Source organism: Carcharodon carcharias, chromosome 23, assembly GCF_017639515.1.
Source record: "Carcharodon carcharias isolate sCarCar2 chromosome 23, sCarCar2.pri, whole genome shotgun sequence".
NCBI lineage: Eukaryota > Metazoa > Chordata > Chondrichthyes > Lamniformes > Lamnidae > Carcharodon > Carcharodon carcharias.
The window spans coordinates 37514864-37541296 of NC_054489.1; the positions used below are offsets into that span (position 1 = coordinate 37514864).

The 26433-nt window shown below is 43.1% G+C and overlaps 1 protein-coding gene across 1 annotated transcript in view; it reads right to left on the reverse strand.

The window, feature by feature from the left end:
* Positions 1-26433, reverse strand: part of LOC121268967 (sodium channel protein type 4 subunit alpha-like) — a 208334-nt gene that overhangs the window by 29417 nt on the left and 152484 nt on the right. Inside the window, exons 18-21 of the mRNA XM_041173268.1 lie at positions 25082-25236; positions 18470-18643; positions 11971-12093; positions 8580-8864 (exon numbers count right to left, since the gene is read on the reverse strand). Of these exons, the coding sequence (XP_041029202.1) occupies positions 8580-8864; positions 11971-12093; positions 18470-18643; positions 25082-25236 (737 nt within the window). The remainder of the gene's footprint in view (positions 1-8579; positions 8865-11970; positions 12094-18469; positions 18644-25081; positions 25237-26433) is intronic.

The window sequence follows — 26433 nt, forward strand, 5'->3', positions numbered from 1 at the left end:
GAGGAATTGGAGGAGGACCACGAGGGTGTCTCCATCTCGAGGCACCTTCTGAAGAGGTTTGAACTTTTATGTAATCGACGGTGGCCACAGCTGAGCCGATGGCCTTTGGCTGCAGCTGTGGCCCGCTGATGCCTGTGGCTCCATCAGGGTTGCGAGAGGAGCTGAAACAGGCCCAGCAGCCAGCAACTACTTACAGGTGACTGCTGGTCTTTGGTTTTAGTGGTACTTTGGCAGTATCTCCAATCTATCCACAAATGGATACTTACTCATTCAAATTGGCTACCCATCACTGCTGGAAATGCATCAGCTCTGACCTAATACAATGGGTTGAGAGGGGAGGTGAAGTGGAGAGTAAAACTGGCAAGGAGAGAGTATGAGAATAGAATGACAGTCAACATAAAACGGAACCTAAAAATCTTCTACAGCAATCTTCTTACAGGTGCAGGACGAGTCTAGAATATTTAGGGAGCACTTTGAATGAGTACTTACTCAGAAAGAGGAATCTGACAAAATATTGGTGGAATCAGAGATAGTAGAAGCAATGGATTGGGTGAAAATAGAGAGGGAGGAGGTACTGGAAAGGCAGGCTATACTTAGGCTAGATATGTCACATGGTCCGGATGGCTTGCATCCCAGGTTGCTGAAGGAATTGCGGGTGGAGATAGCGGAAGGGTTTTCTGTAATCTTCCAACCTTCCCTAGATACAGGGAAAGTGCCAGAGGATTAGAGAATGGCAACTGTGACATCCTTATTCAAGAAAGGATGTAAGGACAGTCCTGGCAATTGCAGGCCAGTTAGTTTCATGTCAACAGTGGTAAGGTTTTCGAAACAATAGTCAGGAAAAAAAAAATCAACAGGCTGTTGGAGAGGTTTGAGATGAATAAGGAGAGCCAATACAGATTTGTGAACGTCAGATCATGCTTAATTAATTTAATTGAATTTTTTGATGGCTGCTGAAGGAAATGTGGTGGATCTTGTCTATATCAATTTTAAGAAAGCTTCGACAAAATACCATGTAAAATGCTCATAGAATAGGAGGATCAGTGTCCAACTGCATAAAATTTGGCTTAAGGGCAGGACACAGTGAGATATAGTAAATGGTTATTTTTCAGTCTGGAGGATACTCAACAGAAGTGTTCTCCAAGGGACCACTGCTTTTTTTTTGCAATATATAAATGACTTGCACCTTGGAATAAAGATTAAAATTTCAAAATTTTCCAATGATACCAAACTTGGAGGAATGGCAAACAGTGAGTATGATAAGAGTTGCCTGCAACATGACATAGATAGGCTAGCAGAATGGGTAGACACGTGTCAGATGGAATTTGATATAGAGAAGTGCAAAGCAATGCATTTTGGCAGAAGGGATAGGGAGTAGCAATATAGACTTAATGGCACAATTTTAAAGAATGTGTAGGAACAGAGGGACCTGAGGTGCATATGCATCAATCTTTGAAGGTGGCAGGACATATTGAGAGAGTGGTTAGCAAACATATGTGATCTTGGGCTTTATAAGTAGAGAAATTGAATATAAAAGATGGGAAGTTATGCTGACCCTTTATAAGCTCTGGTTAGGCCCCAGCTGAAGTATTGCATCCAGTTTTGGTCCTCACACTTTAGAAAGCATGCAAGAGTTCCTGAGCAGGTTCAGAAGAAATTTACTACAATGGTTCCAGGGATGGGAGATTTTAGTTACAAGGTTGGAAAAGCTGGGGCTGTTCTCCTTGGAACCAAGGACATTTGATAAATCTGTAAAAGATTATGATATGTTTGGATAAGGTAGACATGGAAAAAACTGTTTCCATTAGCTACTAGTACAAGGGGGCACAGATTAAGGTTTGGGCAAGTAATGCAGGAGGTATGTGAGGAAGAAGTTTTTGACACAGTGAGCAGTAATGACCTGGAACTCATTGCCCATGAGGTGGAAGTGGAAACAATCAGTGATTTCAAAAGGATATTGGATGGGCACTGGAAGGAAATAAACCTGCGGGGCTACAGGGATCGAGCAGGGGAGTGGGGCTGACTAGATCGCTCTGCAGACAGCCAGCATGGACTCAATAGGCCAACTGGTCTCTTTCTGTGCCATAACTGACTCTATGACATTATGATCCTATGGCCTTCCTTTCTAACATCCCTCCCAGTCCTGCCTTGGCAGACCAGGTATATTTGGCCCTTTGTTTTGATAACTGCAACATCCTGGCAGCTATTATCAGCCATTGCATCTGATACTGGAAAAATGCCTCCTGGAAAGTAACAAGTCAGAACTAACATTGCTTGTATTAGCACGCGCACACACACACACACACACAAACACACATATATAATATATATGTATATGTACTTAGAATATACCAAAGATGTTGCATACAAATGCATTTCCTGCAAAAGACACAATTTTTAAAAACATTTTTGTGTGAAGTCTTTTTCTGCCAAGCCCATCTCTCACGTTATTTTTGATTAAATTTATTTACTCATTTACTTACTTTTGATTGAGTCCTTCAAACCAGACATCCAAGGTGGGTGGTGCTTTTAGCTTACTTACTACTGGGACTTCCCAGTAAATCTCCAAGATAGATGGCATTGTGCTGTCCACTTTGAAGACATTAAATTAAGCCAGCAGCCCAATATTGCCTGACCCCCCCCAACCCCCCCCCACTCCTTCCTGCTGCCACTCTTGTGGCTGCCACTTTCTTCTTTACTATCATCAACAATGAGAACACCAACCCAGGCCCCCATCATTGTTGCCTCCCAATCCAAGACAGGACTACACTGTTCTTTAACATTCAACCTGGCTTCCAGCTCTTCAGTCATAAACTCCCCCTCTGTAACTGGACCTGCAACAGCACTACAAGCCCACATGTGATGTTGAGCTTCAAATATCCTCTCCCCCACAGTGCGAAAAGCCACATCCAAACTGTGCTTTAAAAACAAAAGTAAAATACTATAGACGCTGGAAATCTGAAATAAAAATGGAAAGTGCTGGAAATACTCAGCAGGCCTGGCAGTATCTGTGGAGAGGGAATGAGTTAACATTTTAAGTCGAGTATGAATCTTTTTCAGAAGGTAGAAGGCAGGTAGAAATGTGATGGGTGTTATGCCATTTTTAAAAAAATTATTCATTCACGGGAAGTGGGCATCGCTGGCTAGGCCAGCATTTATTGCCACCCCAAATTGCCCTCGAGAAAGTGTTGGTGAGCTGTCTTCATGAACTGCTGCAGCCCACATGGTGTAGATATATCCACAGTGCTGTTAGGGAGGGAGTTCCAGGATTTTGACCCAGTGACAGTGAAGTAACAGCAATATATTTCCAGGTCAGGATGGTGAGTGGCTTGGAGGGGAACTTCCAGGTGGTGGTGTTCCCATATATCTGCCATCCTTGTCCTTCTAGACGGTAATGGTCATGGGTTTGGAAGGTGCTGTCTAAGGAGGCCTGGTGAGCTCCTGCAGTGCATCTTGTAGATGGTACATACTGCTGCCACTGTGCATTGGTGGTACAGGGAGTAAATGTTTATGAATGGGATGCCAATCAAGCAGCTGCTTTGTCCTGGATGGTGTCAAGCTTCTTGAGCATTGTGGGAGCTGCACTCAAACAGGCAAGTGGAGAGTATTCCATCAAAACTCCTAACTTGTGCCTTGTAGGTGGTTGACAGGCTTTGGGAAGTCATGAGGTGAGTTACTCACCACAGGATTCCTAGCCTCTGACCTTCTCTTGTAGACACTGTAACCATATGGCTAGTCCAGTTCAATTTCTGGTCATTAGTAACCCCCAGGTTGTTGATAGCGGAGGATTCAGCAATGGTAATGCCATTGTATGTCAAGGGGCGATGGTTAGATTCCCTCTTGTTGCCTGGCACAAAAGAGCTGAACTCCAGAAGTGAGGGTAAGGTAGCATTTGACCAAACATAAGAACATAAGAAATAGGAACAGGAGTAGACCATTTGGTCCCTCAAGCCTGCTCCATCATTCAATAAGATCATGGCTGATCTTCTTGTGCTTCGATTTCCACATTCCCATCTAACCCCAATAATCTTTGAGTCCCTTGCCTAACAAGAATCTATCTGCCTCTGCCTTAAAAATATTCAATTACCTCACCTCCACCACCTTCTGAGGCAGAGAATTCCAAATTCGCACAACCCTCTGAGAGAAAAAAATTCTCCTCATCTCTGTCCTAAAAGGGCGACCCCTGATTTTAAAACAGTGTCCCCTAGTTCTGGACTCAACCACAAGAGGAAACATCCTTTCAACATCTACCTTATCAAGGCAGTTCAGAATCTTGTATACTTCAATCAAATCACCCCTCACTCTTCTAAACTCCAGTGGAAACAAGCCCAGTCTGTCCAACCTTTCCTCGTAAGACAACCCACTTATTCCAGGTATCAATCTCCTTTGAACCACCTCCAATGCATTTACATCCTTCCTTAAATAAGGAGACCGACCTATCTCTGTGTCGATTTAGCTACCATGTCTTCACTCCCCTCATCTAAGTCATTGATGTAAATTGTAAAAACTTGAGGCCCCAGTACAGACCCCTGTGGGAATCCTCTCATCACACCCTGCCAATCGGAAAAAGACCCATTTATGCATACTCTCTGTTTTCTGCTAGCCAGCCAATCTTCTATCCACGCTAATATGTTACCCACTACACCATGTGCTTTTATTTTCCATAATAATCTTTGATGTGGCACCTTATCAAATGCCTTCTGGAAATCCTAGTGCAGTATGTCTACAGGCTCCCTTTTATCCACTGTGCATGTTACTCTTTCAAAAAACTTCAATAAATTGGTTAAACATGATTTTCCTTTCATAAAACCATGCTGACTCTTCCCTATTGCCTTGAGCTCTTCTAAGTGCCCAGCTATAACCTCCTTAATGATCGATTCTAATAACTTCCCCACAACAGACATCAAGCTAACTGGCCTATAGTTTCCTGTTTTCTGCCTCCCTCCCTTCTTGAATAGAGGGGTCATATTTGCTACTTTCCAATCTGATGGAACCTTTCCAGAATCTAGTGAATTTTAGAAAATTAACACCAGCGCATCGACTACCTCATTAGCCGCCTCTTTTAAGACCCTAGGATGTAGTCAGTTGGGACCCGGAGACTTGTCAGCCCGCAGCTCCTTCAATCTGCTCAGTACCGTTTCCCTAGTGATTTCGATTTCACCAAGTTCCTTTCTCCCATTCACCTCCTGATTTGCAGTTATTATTGGAATGTTTTTTGTATACTCTATAGTGAACACAGAAGCAAAATATTTCTTCATTTCTTCAGCCATTTCCTTACTATCTACTATTAACTCCCCACTGTCACTCTCTAAAGGACTTACTTACTTCACTTACTCTTCCTTTTTAAATACCTATAGAAACTCTAGCTATCCATTTTTACATTTCTAGCTAGCTTCCTCTCATACTCTAATTTCTCCCTCCTGGTTAACCTTTTAGTCAGCCTCTGCTGTTTTTTATATTGTCCAATCATCTGCCCTGCCACTCATCTTTGCGGAGTTGTACACTTTTTCCTTAAGTTTGATGCTTTCCTTAACATCTTTAGTTAACCACTGATGGTTGGTTCTTCACCTTAGAATTTTTCTTTGTAGTAGAAATGTACTTATTCTGAATACTCTGAAATATCCTCTTAAATGTCTGCCACTGCTTCTCTACTGATCTATTCTCTAGCCTAGTTTCTCAGTTCACTTCAGCTAGCTCAACTTTCATCCCCACATAGTTGCCCTTATTTAAGTTTAAGATATTAGTCTTAGACCCAATCTTTTCCCTTTCAAACTTGTTGTAAAATTCAATAATATTGTGGTCACTGCTACCTAGGGGTGCCTTTACTCTGAGGTCATTAATTAATCCTGCCACATTACACAATACCAAGTCTAATATAACCTGCTCTCTGGTTGGTTGCAGAACATGCTGCTCTAAGACACGATCTCGAAAACATTTTAAGAACTCCTCATCCAGGCTACTACTGCCAATCTGATTTTTCCAGTTTATGTGTAAATTAAGATCACCCATGCTTGTTGCCATCCCTTTATCACAAGCACACAATATTTTTTCTTGAATACTTTGGTCTGTAGACCACGCCCACTAATGGCTTTTTCCCCCTACTATTCCTTACCTCCACCCAAACCGATTCTACATCCTGATCTCCTGAACCAAGATCATCTCTTACAATGCACCAATGCCCTTTTTGATTAACAGTGCTACCCCTCCACCTGAACCTAGCTTCCTACTCTTCTTGAATGTCATGTACCCCTCAATATTAAGGACCCAATATTTGTCGTCCTGCAGCCACTTCTTTGTAATTGCTATCAGATCATATTTATTTACATCAATGTGTACCATCAATTCATTTACTTTGTTATGAATGCTACATGCATTCAGATAGAGAGCCTTCAGTTTTGTCTTTTTGTCACCTTTGTAACATCTGGTCTTGACTGTTGATGTATTCTTAGGTTTTTTTCTCTGTCCCTTCCTGCCATTCCCTGACCCTCATTTCTCATATTACCTTTTTGCTCTTCTGTCCTGATTCTACACCTTGAATTGCTACCTCTACCCAAGCTTGATCCCTCACCCCTCTTGTTTAGTTTAAAGCCTCCTCCACTTCCCTTGTTATGTGATTTGCGAGGACATTCATCACAACATGGTTCAGTTGTAAACCAACAGTACAGCCTCCACTTTCCCCAGTACTGGTGTCAGTGCCCCACAAACCGGAACCCACTTCTCCCACACCAGCATTTGAGCCACGCATTTGTCTCTCTAATCTTATTTGCCCCATGCTAATTTGCACGTGGTTCAGGTAATAACCAAGAGATTATTACCTTTGAGGTTCTGCTTCTTAATTTGGTGCCCAGCTTCTCATACTGATTTTGCTGAACCTCTTTCCTAGTTCTACCTATGTCATTGGTACCTACATGGACCACAGCAACTGGGTCCTCCCGCTCCCACTGCAAGTTCCTCTACAGCCCAGAGCAGATGTCTTGAACCCTGGCACCGGGCAGGCAACACAGCTGTCTGGACTCTTGCTCTTTGCTGCAGAGAACAATGTCAATCCGCCCCACTATATTATCCCCTACTACCACAATATTCCTGTTTGCTCCCCCAACTCGAACAGCTTCCTGTACCATAGTGCCATGGCCAGCCATGGCACTGTGGTACTGAGTGATGCCATGACCAAGTGTGGTATCAAAGAGCCGTAACAAAACTGGAATCAATGGGAAGGGGAAGGAGTAGCACAAAAGTTGCTTGCAACTTTTCAGCACAAGCCTGGATATTGTCAATTGTCATCCAATCAGTGTTTGGTCTTCCCATTGTAGAGGTGACCACATTGCGAGCAGTGCATACAGTATACTAAATTGAAAGAAGTACAAGTAAGCAGTGATTTACAACCAGTTTCAGACCATGCCTCCACCTGCTCTCTACCAGTTGGAACATCTGCTCTATCATTTTCCATTGCATCCAGGGCTTTCAATTGATAAAGATCAGGCCTTCAAACACAAAAATCAGCAGTGAACGCAAGTTCCAAACATGCACAGCAGGAAACAGAAACTCCAATATTACTCATGCTGGAGCATCTGGTGCATTAGGGCATGAAATGGGGAAGGAGCAAGACTGGCCAGGTACCATTCCTGGTGAGCGACTGTTGGGCATCAGTCAGCTGATTCCCAGACCACAGAGTTCGGAGTCGCAGCTGGGAGGACTAAAGCTTGAGTTGACCATATGATCCAGCAGCATGAAATTCTGCTACCCCTGCCTCTGTGCCCGTTCTCCTGGGGGCTTAAAAATTCAGCCCCAAATGTTGTCTTTTGGTAAAGTTGGTTACAGAATATGGGATAAATCATAGGCCATATATGCTGTTCTAATCCTTATATAGTTCTTCAATTTTATATGTTCGTTAAAGTTAATTATCAAAACCTTCCATTTTGGGAAGCAAAGTTAGTTGCAGCATAAGGGGGCCTCTGCAGTGCAGGCTGAGGAAATGAGAGACAAATTGAGGCGGAGTGCATAATTATCATGTAGCAAGTTTGTGTAGGCAATTTTCATTATAAATGTAGACATAGGAATTTACAATGTTCCACTTGACAGGAAGTGCACACGGATGCAATTTAAAAAATATATAATAAGACATTAAATGTTTATTCTATCAACACCAACTTTGCAATTTTTGATTCACAAAATTGATGCATGTATTCATGGCACAAACCAAAATTCAAGATAATTTTCCAAGTAAGTGAATGATGCCATAGCTTTAGAGTTTTACTGATGGTTAATTTAACTCTATTACACTTCATATGCTGGGAATTGTTATAAAGATATAGCTGAGGCAGTATGTGCTCCAGTAGGTTATCTGACAATGAAAGATCATCACAACTGAATCCTGTCCTCACTCATTTTTTGTACAAGCATATTGTCCAGCAGGCTAGTGATGACAACTCAGAACTCTGTCCGATTTTCCCACCCCTTCAGTCAGAGGCACCATGAACAACTGAATTGCCCCAATTGCCACCTTGGCTGACCGTTACTGTCAGTGCAAACATTAAATTAAGTAAATCACCTATTGCCACAAATGTATGTTTATCACTTACCACCTGAAGTAAGGATAGATATCCTTGACCAACATTGTCAAAGTTGACCTTCAAGTTGACCCATCGCACTTCATCGGGCATCGTTGAGATGTAATCCTCGCAATCACTACGGTTATTTATTTGGCTAATGGGAAACATTTCAGAGGTTGTGGTGTTTATGCACTTGAAAAACTTTCCAGCAAACAAGTTCACTCCCATTATACTGAAAATCAGCCAGAAGATGAGACAAACCAATAGCACATTCATGATGGATGGGATGGCACCGATCAGTGCATTGACAACCACCTATAAAGACACAATAAAAACTACGGGATGTAAAATACATCCAACCAATTTCCACCAAATATATAGCTAAGAAAATACTTATTTGCTGTCTTGTTATTACATAGTATTTACAGAACAAAAACAGACCATTCGGCCCAATTGGTCTATGTCGATGATTATGCTCTACATGAGCTTCTTCCCACATTACTTCAAATCACATTATCAACAGTTCCTTTTTTCTTCAATCATGTATTTATTTAGCTTCCCCTTAAATATATTTATGTTCCCTTTTGATTGCTCCTTGTGGTAACAAATTCCACATTGTAACCACTCTCTGAGTAAAGATGTTTCTCTTAATATCTTTATTGGATAAATTAGTGGCTGTGGCATCTTTATGGTCTCTTGTTTTGAAAATAAGAACTTAACAAATAGGAGCAAGAGTAAGCCATTCTGCCATTCAGTCGGATCATGGCTGATCTTCTGTCTCAGCACCACTTTCCATACCAAAAATCTGCCCATCTCAGCCTTGAATGTACTTTATGGCGTAGAGAATTCCAAGGATTCACAACTCTCTGAATAAAGAAATTTCTCCTCATCTCAGTCCTAAATGATCAGCCCCTTATCCTGCGACTGTGTCCCCATGTTCTAGATTCCTCCAACCAGGGGAATAAGCCACTCAGAACCTGCCCTGTGAAACCCCTTTGAAACCTTGTATGTTTCAATGAGATCGCCTCTCATTCTTCCCAACTCCAGAGAGTAAAGGCTCCATTTACTCAGCCTCTCATCCCAGAAACTAATCTAGTGAACCTTCACTATACTGCCTTAAAGGCAAGCATATTCTTTGCATATAGAGACCAAAATGGCACACAGTACTCCAGATGTGATCTCACCAATGATCTTTACAATTGTAGCAAGATTTCCTTATTCATGTTCTCCAGTCCCCTTGCATAAGGGCCAATGTGCCAGTTGCCTTCTAGTTGTTTGCTATACCTGCCTGCTAACTTCCTGTGTTCCTTGTATGAGTACATCCAAGCCTCTCTGAACATCAACATTTAAATGTTTCACACCTTTTAAAAAATATTGTATTCTATTCATAATGTCAAAGTAATTGACTTCACGCTTCCCTACATTATTCTCTGTCTGCCATCTTGTTGCACACTCATTTGAACTGTCTCTAGCTCTTTGCAGATTCTATGGGACAATCTCACAATTTACATTCCCACTAGGTTTTGTATCATCAGCGAACTTGGATACATTATTCTTGGTCTCTTTGTCTAGGTCATTAATATTGGTCCATTGTGGATCCTCCACCAGTGGAAACACTTTCTGTATTGAACCCCAGTGCCTTACTTTCATTTTAAAATGTCTAGCTAAGAAAGATCCAATTTGCTTCATAATTCCGCTGTAACACCCTGCAGTAGATTTTCAATTTACTTACTACTTATTATATAAAAAATACTGCACTTTCACTTAAATGAATGAAAATGAAAACAAGTAATTTCTATGAGGAGGGGCTAATCTGCAACATTAGTTTTGAACAAGGTGGCAGGTTGAAAATCTATCACATTGTGCCCTCGGAAACTACGTGGATATTTGAGCATTGCATTTAACAGTTTAGATTTCAACCACCATTCACAATCTCCCTCAGACAGCAGGTGCTGGTCATGGGGAAAAGCGGCATCAAAGCCACGTGGAGTGGAGGAGCTGTGGACTTTTGATTGCGGTGGAGAACCTCTAATGGTAGACAGCGAGCAAGGTGGTCTACCCCCATTGGGGTCTGTCTATCAGTTCACCATCTTCCAGGGTCATATATTCCATGCTTCCCTCTCTCTCTGCTGTTCTGTTGTAAATATGGGCAACATTTTACTGTTCCCTACCAGCGGGTTTGTGGAGGTGTGGGGGAGGGGCATGTAAAATGGCACCACCCCCCAGCCCATCCCATCTTGTCTGCAATTTTACATGGGACAGGCAAGGCCTAGGCTAGCCTGCCTGCCCTTGCCCTTATGATATAAAGGCCAATTCCTGCCCAGCCTCAATTTTCAGGCAGGTGCGAGGGGTTCAGGAGCAAGGTGGAAGATTAGGGAGCCACCCAGCTCAGGCCCTGGGTGGGAAGGGTGCGCGGGCCCCTCCACCAATGGTCTTGTTTCAACATCAGGACCCCCCACCCCACAGGTGCTTCCTCTCCTCTTGTCCTGTCCACCAACACCCCTATCCCCCTTTGCCATCCAACCCCCTGCCCCAGGCCTCACCTCCCCTCCCTGCACTTACCTGGTCCCATACTCCGGGACTTAGACTCTGGGGACTGCTTGTAGTCCCAGCAGGAGCCACTACTGCTTCTGCTGCTGCTCAGATTACATTGCTGCCAGCTATTGGCTGGTAGGTCTCTGAGGTGACACTTTGTCCTGAGTGAGGGGTGGAAGTTCTATCTCCAACCAATTGCTGCAAGGCAACCAGGATCAGCGAGGTTTTGTTCCTTGTTGACTCCTTGGGCATGGGGCAGGAAAATCCATCATCCAAAAAACCCTGTCCTATGTACATCTTCACTGACTTTAGTTTCTATACTTGTCTCATTATCACCCACTTTTGTGTTGCATCATCGTCGCTTTTGTCAGTTAATTATTTCTGCCCTCCACCCTATCAAGGATCTTTCCCTTTTGTTCTTTCCCTCCACCGTCCCCCTCACCCTACCACCTTTTCACTGGCTCTGCATTTGTTTAAAAGCCGTTCATCTCTAACACCTTCCATTTCTCATGATGGATCATTGACTTGAAATGCTAACTCTGTTCCTCTCATCACAGATACCGACCTGCAGAGTGTCCAGCACTTTTTGTTTCTAATCTTTGATATAAACAGCCCAACAGCCATTTATATCACTGCTCTCCCCAAATCAAAGGTACATTGCGAAGCTTAGGAAGACAGGCATATAAGACACAGGATGACTCTTTTTAAAATGACTCTTTCATTTAATCATTTTTAGCTTTCAAGCACCACAAAAGAAACCACAGCCTGGTTCATGGAAGATTAACTGATTTTTTTTCTAAATAATGCAACAAAGAGAACACTTTTCAGCAACTCTGACTGATTGAAACCTGATTGATTCATTTGAGTGAAATTGAGATTAATTTACCCTCATTCCCTCAAATCGTGACAAAGCTCGCAGTGGTCGCAAGGCTCTCAGAGTCCGGAGGGATCTAATAGGTCCTATTTCATCATAGCCAAGGATCTTTGCAGTCAGGCTGATCAAAGACACCTTAAAGGAGAGGAAATAGAAAAGTAGAAGTTTTCAGTCCACTCTTACAGCTGGTTACATATAGTAACAACTAATTTTCACCTTTCACACATTATAATAATGAAGAAAAAGTTATTCAGATATCAGATTCTCATGTACCCCTGATGTGTTATTTGGCAACATTATTAATATATCATTAAACATGTGAAATATAATCCTTTGCGCTGGACAACATTATATAGGAGCAGATGCACCACACAAAGAAAGATCTGATGAAAGATCATCAACCTGAAATGTGAATTCTGTTTCTCTCTGTTTAGATGCTGCCAAACCTACTGAGTATTTCCAGGATTTTCTGTGTTAATATCATTGGAAAATAATTGGTATAAAGATTGAGAATGATTCATAGAATAAAATTATTTTGAATGAATGTTTGTTTTGTTCACTTCGCTGTTATGTGAGGTATGGTATTGCATTGAGTGGTGTACTGGAGTAGCAACTTATAGGAACATTGAAACAAAGGACTAGGAGTGGTCCACATAGCCCCTCAAGTGTGTTGCACTATTCAATGAGATGATGGCTGATCTGTGGCCTAACTCTATGTAACTTGGCATTCGTATCTCCAAATTCCAGCATGGCAAACTCTAAAATTGAAATCAATAACTCCGGAAATTTATGGGTTAGCACTAGGAATAAAAAAAAACACAAAAGCTATTGTTTTTTGTTTAAAATGCAATAAGTTCATCAATGTTTCTGGGGAAGGAAGCCAGTCACTCCTGTTTGGTCCAACCTACATATGACTGCAGTCCAACTCTACATGATTGATCCTTCCTCCGACATCTATCTGACCGACATGGGACTCCAATCTGTAGTATGTGGTTCACTCTTAACATTCAGTTATAAAAATAACCATTGAATCATGGTAAGTGCATTACACAGAATTGCTTCAACCAGAAATGCCAACTAGATGACCCACTTCCTCCTCCTGAGGTTCTCAGCCTAATAGATGCCAGTCTTCAGCAAATTTGATTTACTCCATGCGATATCAAGAAATGGCTTGAATGTTTGAGATACAGCAAAGGCTAACAACCTTGACGACATCCTGGCTGTAGAACTGAAGACTTGTGCTCCAGAACTAACCACATCTCTAGCCAAGCTGATCCAGTACAGCTCTGCTCTTCTTCTTAGGCAGCTCCTTGGGATCAAGGATGACTTGCTTCCACTGCAATTTGACAGATTTGAAATAACTAATAGGTCCAATGTGCAATCTGCAGATTCTGTCACATGTGGGGCAGGTGGTGCTTGAAGGGTTGGGTAGAATTGTTGTTTGGAGGTTTGTGCACTCCCTCTAATGCTTCAACTCCACCTCTGCATGTTCCCAAAAATATCTTTCAGTGTGTTCAGTTCCTCCTGAATGAGCCTTCTTCATTTTGGTCACTCACAAGCCGGGTCTCACATGAGTCAGTGGGTATGTTTGCCCTCTTCAGGGATGCTTTGAGGACATCCCTAAAGTTGTTCTCCTGGCAGTCTCCTACCTTTATCAATTTCTGAGTAGAGCAATTGCTTTGGGAGTCTGGTGTCAGGCGACATGTTGGCATGTCCTAAACAAAAACAAAATTACCTGGAAAAACTCAGCAGGTCTGGCAGCATCGGCAGAGAAAAAGTCTTTTGTTTTTATCTCTATGTTGGCATGTCCTGCCCAGCGGAGCTGGTTTTGAGTGATTAAGGCCTCGATGCTGGGCAACTTGGCTTGGGAGAGGACACTGCTTTTGAATTGCCTTTCTTGTCACTGGATTTGGAAAATCTTGTGAGGGCACCACTGGTGAAACTTCTCCAGTGCTTTGAGGTGCCTGCTGTATGTTGTCAAAGTCTCTGAAACATATAGGAGCATGTGGAGCACTGCTGCTCAATAAACCATGACCTTAGTCTCATGTCTGAGATCCTAATCCTCAAATATTCTATTCCTCAGTTGGCCAAAGCTGAGTTGGCAGTTGGCTGAGAGGCGATGATGAATTTTGCTGTCTATGCCTGCCTTTGTTGAGACTTCCAAGGCACAGAAAACGGTCCACATTATCCAGGATCTCGCTCCTGATCTTATTGACTTGGTGGCGGGGGGGGGGGGGGGGGGGAGGGGCGGGGGTTGTGTGTGGGCGGTGATGTGGGTGGAGGAGGTGTTTTGCTGTGAGAGCTGCTCGGAAGAGGACTTTAATTTTCCAGGCATTTAGTAGAAGTTTCTGAGTGAGGCAACTCAAGCGATATCTGCATACTGAAGCTCAATGACTGAGGTTAGAATGGTTTTGGTTTTGGTTTGAAGAGTTAGCTTGAACAGTTTCCCATCTGTTCTGTTGATTATCTCCATACCTCTGGATAATTTCCTGGAGATTAGGTGTAGTATTGCAGCGAGGAAAATGAACAAGAGTTAGTGCAATGACCACAGCCCTGTATGGCCCCAGCTTTCACTGAAATAATGTTTGTGGTGTTTCTGTTGGTGAGGATCACAGTTTGCATTTCATTGTGGTGTAGGCAGAGGATGGTAACAAATTTCTGAAGGCAGCTAAATTTGAGGAGGATCCTCCATAATCCTTCACGGTTGACAGAGGCAAAGGTTTTTGTGAGGTTGAAAAAGGCTATGTACAGCGGTTGGTGCTGTACCTTGCACTTTTCTTGAATTTCCTGCACAGTAATGTGGTGGATCTCGATGGGTGAAACTTTGCACTGTGATCACGAAGGGAGTTCTTTGTCCGCTGGCTGGAGCCGGTTCAGGAGGACCCTTGCAATGATCTCCCCAGCTGTGACAGACAACAGGGAGACTCCTCTGTAGGTACAGCAATAGGACTGTCACCCTTTTTGAATATAGTCACAATCACAACGTCCCTGACATCCCCCAGCATGCACCCCTCTTCCCAAATGAAGGATATGAGGTTATGCAGATATGCAGGAGTGTATCTGCACAATGTTTCAGAATTTGAGCAGGGATCCCATTTGCTCCAGGGGCTTTGTTATTTCTCAGCTGTCATTAACAGCTTTTTCAATTTTGCTCTGGACCAGGGCAGTGCCGAGACTGAGCTGGACCGAGAATTGAAGAATGGTGTTGAGGATGTTCGAGTCGAAGACAGAGTGTCGGTTGGGGAATTCTTCAAAATTTTCTCCCCAGTGAGCACTGACTATCTCCCTGTCCTTGATGAGCTCCCCTCCATGCCCTGGCTCTCAGTGGGGTGGGACCTTGCATGTTTGGGCTATCGATCATCTCGACGGTGCTGAACAAATTGTGCATGTTATTGGCGTCCCCGAGTTGTTGGGTCTCCATCATCCCTTCTACCCCCCATTTATTCTTTATGTCACAGGCGATAAGCTGTACTGCTGTCTTCAGCCGCTTGTAGGACTGTTGTTTTTCTCTTGAGCCATGGTGAAGTTTCCAGTCAATGAAAGCTTTACACTTATACAAGGTTAGGTCCTATATCTCTTCATTGTTTTCATCAAACCAGTCATGTTTCCAAGAGAGACTAGGGTCCAATTCGCAAGTGTTTGTTATGGTGGACTTTAGGGTTGAGCAGATGCTATGGACACTCCATCACTCCTGGTGGCTGGAGATTGAGAGGTTGGCAGTGTGAGGCTCCGACTGAGAAAGGCTGCCTTAGTGGGATCTTTAAGGCTTTTGATGTTAATTTTCTTGTGGAATTGCTTCTGTTGTTTCTGTTGCTTGGAGGGCAGGCTGATGGGAGATGTAGGCTGGATAAGGCAGTGATCAGTCCAGCAGTTATCAGTGCTTGTCATGGCACGGGTAATGTGGACACCTCTGTGGTCCCTTGCTTGAACTATGACGTAGTCGAGCTAGTGCCATTGTTTGGACTGTGGGTGTTGCCATATGGTCATGTCCTTGTCTTCTTGGTGGAACCTTCCTTCACTGTCTCTGGGTCAAAATCTTGGAACTCCCTTCCTAACAGCATTGTGGCTGTTCCTAAACCACATAGACTACAGCAGTTTAAGAAGACAGCTCACCACCATCTTCCCAAGGTCAGTTATTGATGGACAATGAACACTGGCTTAGTCAATGATGCCCACATCCCATGAATAAATAATAAAGGCTGTTAGTTACAATAAGGTCATGTTCCAGACATTTTATCAGGGGAACAACCCCGTTAAAGTTTGCTTTCCCCTCTCTTTCCTTGTCTATCACCCCCTTTCAGAGTTTTGCATCCTTCCTGACTCTGAAGTTGAAATTTCCAAGGAGGATCTCGGGCTAGGGATTGCTCGAGGACCGCGTAGAATTCCTCCTTGGTCTCTTGTCTGTTGCCTCAAGTGCAGGAGCATATGCTCTGATGACAATGGCATGCTGAGTCCTCATTTGGGTGAGCTGGGCAGTCATGAGGTACTCGCTTATCCCACAGAGGAAGTCACTGAGGTGTGCATCAAGCTAATTTTTGGTAGAGAATCCCAACCCGTGGAGGTGTCATTCCTCTTCTGGAAGGCTCTTCCAAGATGTACCCACCACCTTGTTCCTTCAGTTAGCCTTCTCTTGCACATCATGTCTCTCTTAGGGTGGCAATGTGTTCCCGAGCTATGATGGTGGCGTGGCGTTCCAGTCTGTCACTGTTAGGGTTGTCCATGAGGGTCCTGAAGTTCCTGGTCCCAAATTTCATTTTGATGAGTGGAAGATGCCTGTGTAAGTTTTTTTTTAACATGAGGTGGTTGTGCATGCCAGCTCCCACAAGTTCTGAGCACTGAGACGAATGGAGGCCAAGCTCTACTCTGAGACATTAGCATGATCTGTGCATGTTCATACACAGATGTATATGTAACCTGTGGCCAGGAACATGAAGCTAAAAAACCAGTCATACTAAGAGCCAGACACAGGCACCGTAGGAATCTGAAGTCCAGGATAGTTCCAACATTGGCATCTATCCAACAATGTGAAAAATTGTCAAAGCATGTCCTGTCTATAAAAAGCAGGACAAATCCAATCCGCCCAATTGCTGCCCCTCAGTCTATTCTCAATTATCAGCAAAGCGATGGTAGGTGCCCTCAATCGTACTATCAAGCAGCACTTGCTCAGCAATAACCAGCACATTAATGCTCTGTCCGTGTTATGTCATGGCCACACAGCTCCAGATCTCATTACAGCCTTGGTCAAAACATGGAAAAAAGAGCTGAATTCCAGAGATGAGGTGAGAGTGACTGCCCTGAACATCAAGGAAGCATTTGACCAAGTGTGGCATCAACGAACCCTTGCAAAATTGAAATCAATAGGAATCTGGGTAAAACTCTCCACTGGTTGGAGTCATATAGCATAAAGGAAAATGCATGTGGCTGTTGGAAGCCAATCATCTCAGTTCCTGGACATCACTGCAGGAGTTCCTCAGGGTATGTCCTAGGCCCAACCATCTCCAGCTGCTTCATCAATCATCATCCCTCTACACTAAGGTCAGAAGTGGGGATGTTCGCTGATGATTGCTGTTCGATTCACAGCCCCTTACATACTCTCCACTTGCCTGGATGAGCACAGCTCCAACATTGAGATAATATGATAAGTGCTATATAAATGCAAGTACTTCAATTCCTTTTAGAAAAAGCTGTCAAATGGGCACATATTTAATAAATCACCTCAGCATGTTTATATTTGAACTGAGGATCTTGGCTCCTCCTTCAAGCAAAATGCTCTATAAGGAAGTGAACATTCATGAAAACAATGTGCTAAATTAATTTAGGGTATGATTTTGGTAAGTGGCACTGATTTTTAACCTCTGAAACACTGTGATAGAAAAAAAACTAAATTGCCATCAAAACAGATTCCTTTTTATCACCTAAAGAAAGTAAAGGTCAGGGTTAGGGTTACAATACTGTGGCCCCAATTCTATAAACAGAACTCCCTTTATATGTGACTCCCACTTGGGATTAAGATCAGTGAATTTACCCTCCGATAATTAGATGGGCTTATGAACTGTCTCATTTTTAAGAACAAATATAAGTCTATGGTGTGAATCGGATGTGAATCCACAACTTGCAGTCTTTCATATGTACCCAGAATTCAGGCATCTAATTAGCAACCTCTCAATCTTGGTGATCAGAAACGCCAGTCCTAAATTCCACTCATGTCAACAGACCAGACCAAGCTGAAAAAGGCCAACTTGATCAAATTTGTACTTGGCTAATCTGGGCTGATATAATTTTGTAATATTGTTGACAGTATTTGAGAGGAATGGTACATGGGATGCTTTGGTTCTACATGGATCAGGACGAGCAGATGATACTTCACACATTGAACCAAATTAAAATAATGTGATTTTATAATCAGTTATTTAGGACTGAATCATCGTGAATGGTTAATTTAAATTAAACAGGGGTTTAATTCCCACCTTCCCAAGTAGGTTATTGTTTCTTAGGTTCTAGGAATACTTACATCAACAATTAAAAAGTCTAGCCAGCACCATGCATTGGTAAAATATGTCTTGAATCCATATGCAGTCCATTTTAGCAGCATTTCCACCACAAAGATATATGTGAACACTTGGTCAGCGTACTCGAGCAGTGTCTTAACAACCTTTCTGTTTTCAATGTATATGTCTTCAAATGCCTGCAAGCAAATAAACAGTTTAGGCCTCTGTTCCCAAGAAGCTAAATTAAAACATTATAACACAATTATTTAATTTATTGTTAAAATGTAATGGGCCAAATCTTCTGGTCTCTGGATCATTGGAAACCATATGTACAACTAAAGATGTGAATCAGGACCCCATGGAAGTCCGACGCATGCACTTACATGGGAATTGCCCAGAAAGTTTAAGCTTCCAATGGGCAATTTGACCAAGTGTGGCATCAAGGAGCACTAGCAAAACTAGAGTCAATGGGAATTAGGGGGAAACTCTCCGCTGGTTGGAGTCATACCTAGCACAGAGGAAGATGGTTGTGGTTGTTGGAGGTCAGTCATCTCAGTTCCAGGACATCACTGCAGGAGGTCCTCAGATTAGTGTCCTGGGCCCAACCACCTTCAGCTGCTTCATCAATGACCTTCCTTACATCATAAGGTCAGAATTGGGGATCTTCGCTGATGATTACACAATGTTCAGCACCATTCACAACTCCTCAGATACTGAAGCAGTCCATGTCCAAATGCAGCAAGACCTGGACAATATCCAGGCTTGGGCTGACAAGTGGCAAGTAATATTTGTGCCACACAAGTGCCAGGCAATGACCATCTTCAACAAGAGATATTCTAACCATCATCCCTTGACGTTCAATGGCACCACCATCACTGAGTCCCCCACTATCAACATCCTGGGGGTTACCATTGACCAGAAACTGAACTGGACTAGCCATATAAATACTGTGGCTACAAGAGCAGGTCAGAGGCTAGGAATGCTGCAGTGAGTAATTCACCTCCTGATTCCCTAAAGCCTGTCCACCATCTATAAGGCACAAGTCAGGAGTGTGATGGAATACTCCCCACTTGCCTGGATGAGTGCAGTTCCCACAACACTCAAGAAGCTTGACACCATCCAGGACAAAGCAGTCCACTTGATTGGCAGCCCCTCCACAAACATTCACTCCCTCCAACACCAATGCACAGTAGCAGCAGTGTGGACCATCTGCAAGATGCACTGCAGGAATCCACCAAAGCTCCTTAGACATCACCTTCCAAACGCACGACTACTAGCATCTAGAAGGACAAGGGCAGTGGATAGATGGGAACACCTCCAAATGGAAGTTCCCCTCCAAGTCACTCACCATCCTGACTTGGAAATATATTGCCATTCCTTCACTTCACTGGGTCAAAATCCTGGAACTCCCTTCCTTACAACACTGTGGGTGTACCTACATCACGTGGACTGCAGCGGTTCAAGGAGGCAGCTCACCACCACCTTCTCAAGGGCAACTGGGGTTGGGAAATAAATGCTGGCCCAGCCAGCGAAGCCCACATCCCGTGAATGAATGAATTAAAAAAGAAAATTCGCCTGTTCCCCGGGACCTTCTTTGAATGTCTCCGGCTCTGAGCCAGGGTCAGAGACTTTGGAAAGTTCTGCAGTACTTAACTGGGTAGTTACCCTGAAAATGTTAGTCAGATTAAAACCTAGCCCAACACCTGGGTAACTAGACAACTGACTTCCCCCCTCCCACCCCAATTATCCCCTGATCCTTGGCGGACTACTCCCCCGACCACTGACTAACCCCCAATCCAATGTGACAACATCCCCGACTGACCCGATCATTCCCTAACCACCTGACCAACCCTGCAACCCAACTGGACTACCCTGATCCACCCAACAGCACCCTCAGCCACCCCTCCAACTTTCCGACTACCCCCCAACCTGAATATAGATCCCTAATCCCCGACTAGCCCCACCACTCAACTACTCCGACCCTACTACCCATTCACCCACCCCACCCAACTACCACCTCTACCCACTTATCTACTCACCCACTCTTCCCATTCACCCACCTACACTCTTATCCACCTAACCACTTACCCACCTAACATCTTACCCATGCACCCATCTAACCATTCACCCACCTGCCTAGCCACTTAACCACCTTATCCACCTATCCAATTCACCCACTTATTCACCTAACCCTCCTAACCTACCCATTTACCCACCTCACCAACCAACCACCTCACCCACTTACCATCCATCCAATTACCCATCTACCACCTACCCATTTACCCACTGACCCATATCACCCATTTCACCCACCCACCTAACCACTTACACAATTCACCCACCTAACCATTTATCACCTCAACCACCTACCACGTCAACCAACTCATCCACTCACCTACCTATTTCACCCACCTATCCACTTACCCATCTAACCCCTTACCCACTTAAGAACTTAACCCATCTACCCACCTACCCACACCTACCTACCCATTCACTAACCCACACATTCACTCATCCAATCACTCACATTCAAAGACAGGACATTTAAACTTACCATACAGCAGCTAATGCCATAAATCTGGGACGTGACCTGCCTTCCCCCAACTCTACTTCACTCTGATGATGTTCCCCGAGGGATGCTGCGCTGTGCGTTTTTGTGAAAGCCAGGCTCCGAAGACCCCAATACGCAGCAGCGCTGAGTCAGGGGAATTTCCGAGCATAGTGGCAATCTGACCACCATTGCCACTGCTTGGAAGATCTGGGCCAATGTGTTGTCAAAATTGTGGGGAGTTTTCGTACTGCATTTGGCTAACTGTGGGGAATTGTGGAATTTTCTGTGTTGTCTGAACTGTGGGGATTGTTAGCACTGTGCGTTTCCTGAACTTTGAAAAGTCATCAACCTGAAACGTAACTTCTGTTTTTCCCCACAGATGCTGCCTGACCTGCTGAGTATTTCCTGCATTTTCTGTCTTTATTTCAGACTTCCAACATTTGCATTATTTTGCTTTCAAAGGGTTACACCTGCAGTACCACAATCTCTGTGTTGTCAAGCAAAACTGGAAGATGGCATTTCTTGCCTCCACTCTGAGTGCCACTGACTGGATCAAACTATACATTGGGTTTCTGGTGTCCAATTACATCTTATGCATTCCTACTTGTCTGTAGACATGTACCCTATAGGAGAAGATACTGTCCACAAATGACGTCTACTAGTAAATGCATCCCAACAAATAACTGAGTTCAATCCTCAAGACTAAAATATGCAGTTTGTTCCACTATTCAAAGTGCATGTTGTTAATTCCTGTACACAGCTTCACAGTATGTGATGTTACAGCACTACACACCAAAATACCAGAGCTAATTAAAATGCTTTCACATTTCTTTTGTGATCTCTCATGGAATGTAAGTGCCAATGTGAGGTAACGCCACTGTTAGAGCAGCTAAAGTATCATTGTACCCGGCTCATGTTACAGTGACACATGGGGTTTCATAATGGTTGAATATGGCTTAAGCTTACCTTTCTTCATCTCTTAGTACACTAATTCTAACCTTGACATTAATGGAAGAAGATAAGCAGGGGGAATGTACTTCCTTAGAAGGAACAAGGCAACGTTGGAGACTGATTCAGGCCAATGCCTTCAGATTTTAGTGACAAAATCATGAATGAGATTGGCAGAGACCTGCAAGTAGGCAGCTTAGCTACAGACAAGACTGAGAAATAGTGCATTGTTGTGGAGTAAATGAAGCACCACACGTTGAAAGTAAACTAAAATGCTGTTGTAGCCACATTTAAAAGATACTCATTTGAAGAATGAAGCAGATATTTAGATGTTTTTCAATGGATGGCCATGACTTGAGTAAAGCTAAGGGCGGAGATTTTGCTCCTGAGTCGGGAGCACAGAGTTGGGAACATTCCGAATTCTATTCAAACAGCCCGTTGCGCCGCTCTGGGGCATCGTCCAGTTACAATAAAAACAACAAAACAAAGAACAGCCCTCTAGCCCTCACACTCATACCCCTTCAACCCCACACATTCTCCAAGATCCATTCATGCCACCTTAAGCCCCCAACCCACCCACCACCAAACCCCCATGGCCTCTCATACTCTCCATACCAACCCTTGCCCTTATTCATCCCCATGGTCCTTTATGGTCCTGATACCACCTTAGTGGCAAATTCTGCCAGTCCATGCCCCCACCACCCTTTGCCCTTAGACCCTCCATGCCAACTCATACAATATCTACCATGGGCATACCTCAGGAGCCATGGTGAGATGAAATAAAATGAAGTCCTAAATGTATATTGCCGAATTCACATTATTTAAAATACGCTCATGGATAACATTTAAAACCTTCAAGTAGCTAATCCATTATAAAAACATACATTTACATTCATAGCCCACATCACAGTCAACTAATCTCTTTATAACCCGTTGGAACTGTCACTCAAACTGTGAGCTTACAGACCACTCACTGTGATAATGAAAATTTGTGGAAGCAGTCAAGCAGCACTCATCCTTATGACAAAAGTGAAATAGCAACCACCAGTTTTTTTTTCACAACTGCAAGCTGGATGGTTTTATTTCAAAAAATGAAAGGGCTGTGATTTTGTATGACTTGACAGCTTTATAGCTCCACAGAGATTATCCGCTTTTATACACATTCATGTCTACCATTAAGAATCCCAAAGGGGCATCTGACCTTCCCCGAAGGGCACCTATCTCTCCCAAAGGACACCTAACTTCTCTAAAAGGGTACTTTGCCTCTCCAGAAGGGGCACCTGACCTCCCACAAAGGGCACCTTACCTCTCCAAAGGGGTACCTTACATCTCCAAATAACTGGCAGCTTTGGACCTTTTCCTCAAATATCTAAAGCCCACAAACCATATTTTGGAAATCCCAGTAACGGAAATTTGATCTGTTTGAATGCAGTTGCGCTTTTACATGTGCAGCTGCTTCCATGAACCAAGAATGTGCAAAATACAACCACACCCCACACTGAAAATAGTGGGTCAAAGGTTCAGGGGCAGGGCTCCTGGAATCGGGGTTCCAGCACCATTTTGGCTAAGGTGTGGAGCCCTTCCATTTCTGTGAAAATTCAGGCCTAAGTCTCATTAAACTGAAATCACAGAGTTAAGATCTTAATGAAATTAAAATATTTGTATCCTGATCATGAGTAATCAAAATTAGCAATATATATAAAATGGCTCACATCTTAAGTAACATTGGGTGATCTGAAACTTATTTTGGATCTCATAAGGTTTATCAGTTGAGACATTTACCAAGGGAAGTGACCAGGGCAATCATATTTTCCCTTCCAATAATAACACAAATGGAGTTAATGAGGTGCATTTGGAGCTGTCCAGGGAACTTGTGGACCAAGAGTTGGAATGGGGCTTCCGTGAAATTAGAAAATAGTTGAGTTGCATGAAAGCACACCTAATGAATGTAATTTTATTTCTACTGTCTTTGAAGTATAAGATTGGCAATTGGTCCTTCAGGGTCTTAGAGGCCCACCACCACCCAGCTTTGCCTACTACCCGACTGCCCAGAATATTAGGGCTTGGGTTATGGCTGGAGATGTTCATACACTGAGTTGTTGGCTCAGCTTTGCTACTCAGGAGACTGAGTCATTTCTATAGAGGTAGACATCCTGAAACTAGCTTCCCACCTTGAATATAGGGGTATAGGGGTGGCAGTTTGATGGGATCAACCAAAAAGGGAAAGATAGTATGCCCTCAATATAGTAAATGCTATAGGATAATAAAATGCCCCTTGAGGATGATTGTCCAAAGCCATTCTTTATGATCTGGCAGTAGTATACTGCTACGATTGAAGTGAACATTGCCACCTGTAACTGAAACCATAATAACCATGCGGTGTGGTGTTGACCAAGAGGACCACCTACACCTATGGTATGCAGTCAGTTCTTTGTCCAATCTTGTCACTGTAGGTTTGAATATCTGTGCATATTTGCTGAAAAATCTGAAGATGAGGTCAGAAATCACATGTTCATCATATGATGAATGTGGTTAGGAATGTGGTTTGACTTCACAAATATCAAAATTTAACAATTTCCCTAAACCTCAAACAAAAACAAATCACCCTCAACAGAATTGTTTATTTCCAGTTTATATTATATATTCACAGATCTGCCACAGTGTTACTGACAGTGAGTACAAGGATACATTAAAGTGTGAAATTCAAAGTATGAAAACTAAAGTTGACATCAAGTGTGGCTCTTACAGAAAGTGTGCACCACACATAAAACTTCTAATATACTGTAGAAAGTGAGAACCACAGAGGGCCATATACTATAGAAAGTGAGAACTTTATAGGGCTGATATAAGAAACACAATAGTCACACGTGGGTAACACTTAAATCATACACAACATTATATAAGACATACATCTCAAATGTGACTAGCTTCTTAATTTTAATCCATTTATAGCTTATATGCACAGAATTCATTCACGAACAATATTAGACATAAACAAACGATCAGCTTTTACTTTATGTATGTTTCTAAAACTGGATGCTTACAAAGTATCATATGTAACAAATCACAATTGCAGCTTATACATCCTGCCCTTAAACACTGCATAGCAATTTACAGGGAAGGAGTTGAGTCTTACCAGGGCACCACTGCTAAGTAGTATCATAAAGATGATAAATGTTTCAAACCAGTTGTGTTCCACTATCCTGAAGCAGGTTTTCCTTAGATTCCACCACATCTTGCCTCGATCGCTCTTTAGATCAATGTCCAGACAGGGCCAGACTCTCAAACAGCCTGTACAAGCAGCAACAATTCAAATAAATTTACAGAATCACAGAATCACATAGTGCAGAAGAGGTCCTTCAGCCCATCAAGTCTGCACCGACACGTGAGAAACATCTGACCTACCTCCCTAACCCCATTTACCAGCACTTGGCCCATAGCCTTGAATGTTATGACGTGCCAAGTGCTCATCCAGGTATTTTTTAAAGGATGTGAGGCAACCCACCTCCACCACCTTCCCAGGCAGTGCATTCCAGACCGTCACCACCCTCTGGGTAAAAAAGTTTTTCCTCACATCTCCCCTAAACTTCCTGCCCCTCACCTCGAACTTATGTCCCCTCATGACTGACCCTTCAACTAAGGGGAACAGCTACTCCCTATCCACACTGTCCATGTCCCTCATAATCTTGTACATCTCGATCAGGTCGCCCCTCAGTCTTCTCTGCTCCAACGAAAACAACCCAAGTCTATCCAACCTCTCTTCATAACTTAAATGTTTCATCCCAGGCAACATCCTGGTGAATCTCCTCTGCACCCCCTCCAGTGCAAACAGATCCTTCCTATAATGTGGCGACGAGGACTGCACACAGTACTCCAGCTGTGGCCTCACCAAGGTTTTATACAACTACAACATGACCTCCCTACTTTTGTAATCTATGCCTCGATTGATAAAGGCAAATGTCCCATATGCCTTTTTCACAATCCCATTAAGATGCCCCTCTAAGCTTTTTACTGCCTATAGTGTGACATCTAATATTTCCTGTACCAAGTGCACTGACAACATTTTACTGTGCGGTTAATGTAATAGAACTACTGTTTTTAATCAGATATCATAATGTCTCCTAGCACCTGCTGCTATTATACATATAGTGTAATTTTATAATGCATGTATTAGCAAGGCATCACCAAAGCTGAACTTCTGTTTCATAAAACAAGGAAGAAGGAAGTATCAGGAGTACTTAAAAAAAAGGCTGATAAAAGTGTCTATGTTCTGCTGGGAGGTTGATTTGGCTAGTTGATCTAAAGGATTTAAAGAGAAGAGAACTTAAGATCTATCCTTAAAGAAAAGTCTGGGAAGTACAGGCTGTCCAATCTGACATGCATCCTGGCTAAAACGCTAGAATATGTTTTGAAAGAAAAATCTTGTATTTCTTCAGCAGCTTACACGTCCTCAGGATGCCATGAGGAGCTGTGGAGCGAAGGAGTTAC